This window comes from Periophthalmus magnuspinnatus, chromosome 3 (genome assembly GCF_009829125.3).
Source record: "Periophthalmus magnuspinnatus isolate fPerMag1 chromosome 3, fPerMag1.2.pri, whole genome shotgun sequence".
NCBI classification, from domain to species: domain Eukaryota; kingdom Metazoa; phylum Chordata; class Actinopteri; order Gobiiformes; family Gobiidae; genus Periophthalmus; species Periophthalmus magnuspinnatus.
In genome coordinates this window covers 32,437,246-32,447,177 of record NC_047128.1, presented here as the reverse complement: position 1 = coordinate 32,447,177, position 9,932 = coordinate 32,437,246, and the positions used below count along the sequence as shown (strand labels likewise).

The window sequence follows — 9,932 nt, the reverse complement described above, 5'->3', positions numbered from 1 at the left end:
GTTAACATGAGCTTCTGCCTGTGATGGCAAGAACAGCATGTTTGATTGTAAACTATCTGATTCTTATAATAAAGGCCATCATTTATCATTTAAAAAAATCTCAAAATTCTACAAAAAGAGTATGCGGCGATATTTCTGCATCTGTGGCTAATTTACTGTCCTTTTCACTTGTCTGACACTTAAAACTGCCATTTTGTAGACATATAACACCACTATGTTATCTACATTACTGCTGTCTGATAGTGTGCCACACAGAAGAAGACCAGAGAGCACAGGTGTGAACAAAGAGCGGGTAGTGAGACGGAGGAACAGGTTTCACATAATGCTATTTGTAAAAAAAAAAACACATTTTATTTCTTAAATCAATACATTATCATTACTACTTTTGTTAGTATTGACCACTCCCTACTTAAGCTGATTTTGTGTTGTATCTTGCAAGCTGTCATGTGAACTCAGTTGACCTTACCTGGTAAAGTGCTGAAAAAAAATTAAATAAAAATAACTCTATGGACTAAATGTGTCAGATTACTAAAGGACCAGATTATTTACTCTGAGCGCCAGGTTAAAACTTGTTGAATTTTATCAGATTGTCTTTATACTAAACCACAGTGAAACCTGATGTTTGGTAGCTGTTTTTGTATTTGTCTAAACCACTATCACTCTGACTCCTATGTGCTTTTTTCTTGTCCCGTTCTATTTTAACTTGATTTTTTTCACATCTGAACTGCACTTTGAGCATCATCTCTGAATCCAGATGGCATCACTGTATACTTTTAACCCATCTCATGTCCTTGCATCCACTCTCCCTCTCTCATGCACTTAATTTTTTTCTTTTTTTTGGTGGATTTCAACATTTATTTACCACCACTAAGTATTAATGAATCAGTGCTGGTGATAGAGGCTACTGGCAGGTCAGTTTTGATTTCTTTAACATAACCCAAATGCTTTCACGCACATGCTCTGGCTCATATGTGGCTCAGGCCTTTCCCCTAAAGTTATGTAACACAGATTATGCTGCGGCCCCACAGTCAAAACCATTTGGTCTATTTTTAACACTGGAGCCCCCCATAATACCAACAGCTCTTTACCTTAAAAATGGTAACTCAGCCACTTTTTTGTACTCTCACAATTGTTCTATACTCATCAAGTTTTTAAAAGTTCCTCTTTTTTTTTGAAAATGCAGTCTATTAATTTGAGAGACATAACTGCAGCTTTTGCCATTAAAATAACAGCACCACATCAGATCACACCTCACCTTAAACATTTAAATCAAGCAGAGGTGGGTAGATTAGCCAAACTTCTACTAAAGTAAGTAATATTAATGGTATTTTGAAATAATATTACCAGTACTTAGGTAGAAGTACAACATTTGAAGAAATACTTTTGACATAAACTGTATTTCAAAACTGTTTTATTATTTATAAGTTAAATCCAGTTCAATTCAATTTTATTTATATAGCACATTTATTAAAATACAACTTAATCTGCCCAAAGTGTTTCACATAAACAAACATAAAGAGATATACATAAAATACAACACATATACGAGTTATTGTAATTCTTCAAAATAAATATTCAATAATGTTCATATTCTGGTGTTTCCAAGAGTACTACCCATCTCACATTAAGGTGTGTAGTAGTAACAGTAAGTATAGGCTAATGCATCAGGAAGCAGCGTGTCACATTATCATAAATCCAATTTGGCATTTTGCTGTGCCTCTATAAACTTTTGCAGATTTGTCTGTAAGTGATTGTTTCCAGTTGTTTTGTGCATGAGTGGATACATGGACACATATCTGCTGTCACATTCCACACACTAACTCTGTTGGTTTCAGCTAATTACCACCACAGGAAGCTCTGACCTGGCTGTACACGGGGGTTCAGGGTCCAGGCATCTGTACGTACACACACACGCACACACACACATATACACACACACAGGAAAGTTATGCTCGGACTGCTCTTAATTACACGTTTACATCCGGCAACACAATGTTCTGTAGCTCCCCATGAATTTGAGTGGGCTGTCAGGACCAATCATTAGAGAGCCACCTATCTGCAGATTTAATGTTTATATTACGGATATTTACATAAGAATCCAGATTATAGAATCAGTTTTAAGTTTTATTATCATTGTCAGTGAACAAAATGTACAAACTATGAACTTGCTTTGGCACTAGGGTCAACATAAAGCAAAATAAAAAATAAAAAATAAAAAGATAAGGGCATGCGTGCTATATTAGACACAATGCTGTTATAATGTATGCTCTCGGTATTACGCACACACTCTCTGAAGTTCAATACAAATGCCCTTGAAAGTGATGTATAAATAGTGGAAAATGTAAGGAACCTGTTTAGGTGATTAGGGGCGGTTGTTATGGTGACGTCAGAGGAAACCACATGTTTTCCATGTGAAAGACTATTTAATGTTTCCATCTGTAGGTGCTATGCCTCTTGTGTCCAGAGCACCTTTTTTGTGTCATTGACAAAAGGCTGAGGCACACCACCCATTAAAAGATTACGCCCCTAATTACACCCCTGATTTATTGCTTGTGTCCATTGACTTTTCCTATAATCTTCCAGAAAAGTTGTACAGTGCACCTTTAAATCTATCATCTGTAATTAGACTGGTAGACCTGCCCCTGTTGTGTTCTCATGTTGTATTCTCACATAACACCACTAGATGCTACCTATGCTGCTCCAGTCTGAAGGTGTGCAGCTTTGGCCTGACAGAAGAAGACCAGAGAGCACAGGTGAGACTGAGCAAAAGCCAGGTGAGGGGAGGCGGAACAGATATCACATTTGGTATCTGGTAAAGAAAGAATAAATAAATAAATAAAAATAAATAAATTAATGGTGGTGTCTGAAGGTGACTTTAAAGCCTCTTGGTTTCATTTTTGTAGTTTAGAAGTTAACAAAAGGCAACAATGGTTTGCACAGTTTGTTTCCTCCAACATCTCATTAAATTTTTTATTTCATATACACTGTGTTAGCAGCTTCATGCAGCTTGAACAAAGACTTAGAGATTTAAAGTGCATTTCAGGATACTGCAGTTGCACTTGTTACATACTAATGAATGACTGGAAAACAAGTTGTAATGACACTTGCATATACATGTTCAGGGCAGTGTAATTGTGTGTAACTAATTAGTTATAATTAGTATGGAGTACACAGACTGAACTACAATAAAGCCACTGCTTGAGACGTGACTCACAAATTGGCAGATAGACTGCACGAAACCAGTCATCCTCATTTGTCTCAAAGACCACCGACTAACTGTGACGTCTATTAAAAGAATAAATATTGAAGATATGTAGAAATATTTGGTTTGGCGAAGCAATTCTGCAAAGATTTATGCCTGGTTTGCATGATAGACATGAATTGCAGATGAAATCACTTGAAAACAGAAAGATATTTTAACTAAATCAACTTGTGTGAAAAGTCTCTGGACTCCTCTGAAAAGCAAGCACTTTTTATTGCTTACATGAGAATCTATAGTTCTGGATAGTTATAAATAAAGTTACACCAAAAGTTTGCGAGGGGAAACAAATAGTCTCATAGATCAACAGTAATAGTGCCACATTTTGACAGGTGAGGTCATGTGGACAAGGATCAAAAGTACTGTTATGGAGGTGAGCTCCATATACCAGGCCAACAGGGACAAAAATAGATCAAATAAGATAAAGCTTTAGTGTTGAAGTTTGGAAATACTTTAAATAGCCTATGTCTAAAATCCCTCAGTTGTCCATGTAGGGTCCAAAGCAAAAGAAAATGTAATTCTATCAACTGGACAAAAGTTCTAAGAAGAAATGTTTCACCGCTCCTCCATGTGGTTTCTTCAGTTTGTTACAGTTTTGATTTTTGCCTCAACATATGACCAGTGTGGACCCTGAAGATGATGAAGTGTCTTTATGGAGCTGTGCCATTGATTTATTTGTGTGATTGTGTCTTGTCAAAACTTTTGTTTAAATAAAACTTTAAAAGATGAAATATCTGATCTAAAATATGAAGTTAAATGTGACAGATTTGAAAATTGTAGCTTCCTGGCTTTTCATTAGGCGTACCTCCTTCACTGGTGGCTTTAGCAGAGCACTGAAAAGCTAAACACAAGATAAGACTCAGGTGTGTATTTCCATTTATAGGCTACTGTTTGCCTTCCCTCTTGCAATGTAGCACAGCTCTCAATGCTCGGGTCCTGACTAGAACTAGGAAGTACTTCACACATGTGTCCTGTGCTCAGGTCTCTGGCTCCTGTGGCTCAGAGAATAGACTTTAAAGCAGCTCTGTGTGAACAAGTCTCTCCATGGACCAGCACCAAAGAACATCTCCCACATGAGCCACATGAACCATCTTGCACTCTGAGGACTTCTGGGACCAGCCTCCTGCTGGTCCCAGAGTCAGGACTAAACATGGGGAATCAGTATTTCAGTTTTGTGCAGCTGGAACAATTTTCCTGAAGATGTGAGACAGGTCTCTACTTTGACATGTTTAAATCCAGGCTCAAAACAGTTCTTTTTAGTTGTGTATATGACTGAAATTGTTTTATTCTGCACTTCTCTCCTTTAATGTTAATTTTATGATGATTATTTGTGATTATTTATGTTTTGATTTGTTGTATTGTGATTTTAATGTTTTTTTTTTATTCACTATGTCCAGTTTAGATGTTTTCACCATTCAAGTAGGCTACATTTATCCAAACATTTTCAGCCAGGGCAAAACTTTTTAATTTTCACTTTTCATCTTTCTGTCACATAGACGCGCGTGCATAAGCCACTTTGTTTTTTCTTTAGGCTCTTTAAATGGTCGTTTTATAGACGCCTCCCAAAGCGACCCGTACACGTACACCCATCGTCCCCTCCCTCCATGTCCCCCCTGTGGCATCCCGCGGCGGTGGGCTCAAAAGCCAGAGCGCACCAGAGCGCACGGGAGCGCCGTGGACACAGAGTGGATGCCAGGAAGCGCCACTGCAGAGACACAACTTTGGAGCTGCGCGGTGACGAAACCTCTGTCCAAACGTGACCCCTGCGCGCGCCCAGCGGTGCTCCACCAAAACCCCCAAAGGACCACGGGGCTGCCGCTGGCCGTCCCGCTGCAGCGCCACAGGGGACCGCGCGGAGGAAACATTCGTCCGCCCGCAGTGAGAGCGTCGGATGAGGAGAAGAGGAGAGCGGAGGGCATCGGATAGGCCGGACTACAAGGAGTGAGTACAGCACACTGAGCCTGGAACTTTACAACAGTAGTTTAAGGTCATTTCTAAACAGTTTGTCCAGAGATTATTGCAGAATTAGGTTGGGCCTTGGTTTATAATCAAACGTGTAACTTTTAAGCAATTGATTTTGATTGGATTAAAGTAGAAGACTTGATTTTGACAGCAAAGTTATACAGTATAGTTAAGTTACTCAAAGTTTTAAAATATATAAATTTGAATATCCCATGTGTCTTGTTTTAGTCTGTTCTGCTTTGTAGGACACCAATAATTTCTCCTTAGTAAATTTGAACTGAATCTCATCCTACATCTGCCTTGGTGCACTTGTGGGTCTATGCTGATTTATTTCATAATTTAGACTTTATTTCTTTAGTCTTTTTTATTCTCTTGTCTTTTTTTCCTTTTGTATGGCATAGCCTATAGAGACCCATGTTTTCTGTGTTATAGAGCCATTTAAAGAACTCCTTTATTTATTTATAGCTGCTTCTAAAATTAACACAGCACTTCTAGACGCCCATGTCTGCATCAGGAGGCACAGCTGTGTATAGAAGAAGATAAAGAGGCCTAAGTTAATGCAATTTTGTTTTCTGGCAGTGGCAGCTCCTGACTTATTGGACCCAAAATCTGCAACTCACAACAGCAAACCACGGCTCTCCTTCTCCACAAAGCCAATCACGTTGACAGTGCGAGAGGAGAGTGAGGTGAGGCCAGTAGATGAGGGTCATGGTGAATTTTTTGGGATAGCCTTTGACTGATCGGGTCCAGTGTTGCAGGTGGTTGCCACGGTGATGAAGTGGAAGACAGTGACAGCCATTTTTGTCCTGGTGGTCTTGTATCTGGTGATGGGTGCAGCAGTGTTCAAGGCACTGGAGCAGCCCCACGAGAGGTAGGGCATTCTGCGCAGCTATCAAGTATCATGTGTTTCAGTGAAGGTGAAGAAATGACAAAAGGAGTGATGTGGTCCAACTCCAAGTTATTTAAAATGCACTGACCGTAGGATTCACTATAAATCTGAGGACTGAACTTTAATTACGTTATAAACAAGATATCCTAAGACATAAATGTTGCATAAATCTTAAGTAAATCAACATTATGCAACATTGCAGAGGTGACACGTCACTTACTAGATTCCACAGGAATAGAAAATTAAGACCATACTGTGGAAAATTAGAGCCAAAGAAAGAATTTCTATGGAGACATGCAGGAGAAGGCTCTTCTCCAGGCCAAATAAGAGTCAGGTTTGTGGAGATGCAAGCCTGCATTGCCCTTAACACATGTTTTTAGTGCAATAAAAACAGCAAAAATGAAATTTGATACATATTTTTTGGCTAAAAAGTTACATGCGGAGGTTTTAAAGAATAGTTTAGCAATTGTGCATATTTATAACCACTATAGTATAGCGGATTACATGACAAGAAAGACAGTAAATACATTAAATATAATGTGTATTGTTATTTTCTGTGTCAGTGCCCAGCGCGTGGCCATCTTGACCCAGAAGCTGGAGTTCCTGTCAAAACACCAATGTGTGAACCACAGCGAGCTGGAAGAGCTGGTGAAGGTGAGACTCAAATCAGCACCAGGGACAGCTCCTAAAGCACAGGATAAAACATTGTTTTAATGTCGTCAGTGTTTACACAGAGGCATTCTGGTTTTTATACAATGAAATATGAGAAATACAATGAGTCTTCTAACAGAGTTTTAATTTTTCAGCAAATAGTATTGGCCATGCGTTCAGGAGTGAACCCAACAGGAACCCTCAGCAACCACATCAGCCTGTGGGACCTGAGCTCAGCCTTCTTCTTTGCTGGGACAGTCATCACTACTATTGGTACAATACATGTAGATTAGAAATCTAACATATCTTTAACTGCTTGTAAGCCTTTATCTAATCTTCTAATTGTTTGTTTTATCACATTAGGCTTTGGAAACACCTCTCCACACACTCAAGGAGGCAGGATTTTCTGCATTGTGTACGCGTTACTGGGAATTCCTTTGTTTGGATTTCTGCTGGCTGGTGTTGGTGATCAGCTTGGCACAATATTTGGCAAAGGGATTGCCAGAGTGGAGAAAATGTTTGTTGTAAGTTTTTTTTTTTTTTTTTTTTTAAGACAATTTAGTATAACTGTCTTAAAAATGCTTCAATTTTAAAGGTGAACTGTGTAGCTTTTCTGGGAGAGGGACCTGCATATCGGCATGGAGATTGTTTTGACTGGAATGTTCCATAGTACGACATTGAACATATCTATCATTACTTTAAAAAATAGTTACACAGTGCACTTTAAATGCTGTGCTCTGGTTCAAATGTCTTACACTGAGGCAGCAGCATTCTTTCAGTGAATAATATGAACAGCCTTTTTGCTCCTGAGGAATACTCTGTGTTATAATTATGCAGGTGAGAAAGAGGGTGGACAGTTTGCCCTTGTTCAAACAAAGACAATTATTTCATATATTTAGTTGTGACGTCTGCATGCCTAATACCTGTGGCCTTTATAATAGGGATATATTCTCTAGATCAGGGACTCTCAAGCTTTCTGAGGCCAGGGACGCCTTATTGGTATCTATCTATATACTGTACATATTAATTATTTGAAGTGAAATGATCAAAATCTTATGATGCATTTGTTTTGCAGCACGGTGACATCAGTCAGACTAAGATCCGGGTCATATCCACCATCCTCTTCGTACTGTTCGGCTGTCTGCTGTTTGTGGCCCTCCCTGCTGTCATATTTAAACACATTGAGGGCTGGTCCGCGCTAGAGTCTCTTTACTTTGTGGTCATTACTCTCACAACTATAGGATTTGGAGACTTTGTGGCAGGTACTTTGACAGAGTGAGGATGAAAGATGATTTTTCTGTTTTTTTGAATGCTCATTAAGCTTTTTTGTGCATACAGGTGGCTCTGATATAGCGTATTTAGACTACTATAAGCCTGTAGTATGGTTTTGGATCCTGGTGGGACTGGCCTACTTCGCTGCCATTCTCAGTATGATCGGAGACTGGCTCAGAGTCATCTCAAAGAGGACCAAAGAAGAGGTACAATTTCTTCCATTGTGCCATAACATACTGTATTATCTCATTTTAGTTTTATGTTCAATGGCTGGATATGTACGTGAGCTTATACCCTTCATTGAATTTGAATGATTGGGCTGCTTTCTAATTTGATCATGACTCAACCAGCGTATCAACACAGTCTCGGGACATTACTGTGAGCCTCTCCAGATAGATGGGAAAGATGGATTGAGTGGAAGCTAAAAATAAACCACTGTTATTCAAATGTTATAACATGTGGGAATGTGAGCACAGAGTAAAAGGGGCACAACATATTCACTTAAACATAAAAAATAAATAAAACATTGGAGATCACTTTCAGCATTAGATTGCAACTTTCATTTTTGTATGAATGTATGTTTTGATTTTGACGATTTGTCATTTTATTAGGACAAATGGATGCAAATAAAATAGGAGATTTCATTATTATATTAATTTAAAAGGTATAAGATGCACTGTTCAATCCTCTAAATTCACCTCATCAACATTCTCTCTTAGCTTTGTATCATTTTATCTGATTGTAATGACTGACTTTCTTGCAGGTTGGTGAGATCCGGGCCCAGGCAGCTGAGTGGACAGCCTCGGTCTCTGCAGAGTTCAAGGAGACGCGCAGAAGAGTGAGTGTGGAGCTTTATGACAAGTTCCAGAGAGCAGCGTCCATCAAGCGTAAACTGTCCACAGACTTAGCCTTCAGCGCTGCCCCTGAGCTCTCTCTGCCCAAAAGGACTGTGTCGGTCAACTTTAATGATGAGCTGGAAAAGAGAGAGGCTGTATTACAAGGGCTAACCACTCCACTAATGAAAAAACACCTGTTTATGAACGGAATGGATCCAGAAAGGGGAGACATCTCAATCATAGACAACATCAAGTGAAAGATAGACTTCATACATCAAGTATAAAACTGTATTCTGGCTCGCATTTATGAATGACTTTCTGCTCACAGCACCATGTGAAGCCCTGTGTTATCAAATCAAACCATCTTTCTTAACATTGTATGTTAACAGTGTCTCCTCTGCCCAGATCAGAGTATTTCTCTTTATTCATGGATGTGTTAAGAGATAAATTAGTGTGCCTTGAACCTGTGTATTTTCTTCACAACACTGAAGTTGTGCCAAAGTGCTATATGAAAGCAGTGAAACTAATGCTGTTTTTTGACAATGGACAAATTAAAGACACCGTGTCTGTTCTGGCCTTAATAGATCTACAAGGATCTTCCTCCTGCATATGTGCACATGTGCAGCTGAGGCACTTTGTTGCACTTTCTGTACATGAAATGGTTTCAATCAGTTGCTCACTGTGTTTGTTCACTAATACCTGTTCTGCCCTGTGCTCAGTTTGAAGAGGTGTGGTGAGCAAAACATGACCACTTTATCTACCCTTTTGCTTGGCTCTTATTACAATACTACTGTTTTTATGAAACAAAACATCTTTTTTAATATATTTGTTAAATGTAGAATTTTATACTGTATGTGTGTATTTGTAAAGAATTTGTATTAAACTGAAAGTGAAGCTCATTAATTTTTGAAATACACCCACCATCCACTCCAGAGGACACTTAGCTTTGCAAAACTCTGCCAGACTGACCAGACCCAAGATGTATTATGAATGCACAGTGCAACAGTCTTCTCCAATGATACATCAGTGGTTGTAGCCTGTGTAAGCTACTTTACAAATTAAT

At 38.9% G+C, this 9,932-nt stretch overlaps 1 protein-coding gene across 1 annotated transcript; it reads left to right on the top strand.

Moving 5' to 3' along the window:
• The first annotated feature begins 4,966 nt into the window (after positions 1 to 4,966).
• On the top strand, positions 4,967 to 9,126 carry kcnk2a (potassium channel, subfamily K, member 2a). The gene is made up of 9 exons (XM_055229716.1): positions 4,967 to 5,200; positions 5,801 to 5,907; positions 5,980 to 6,092; positions 6,674 to 6,764; positions 6,917 to 7,034; positions 7,125 to 7,285; positions 7,837 to 8,023; positions 8,100 to 8,239; positions 8,797 to 9,126. Coding segments are annotated over exons 1-9 (1,248 nt in total). The 5' UTR covers positions 4,967 to 5,199.
• The last annotated feature ends 806 nt before the right edge of the window (positions 9,127 to 9,932 follow it).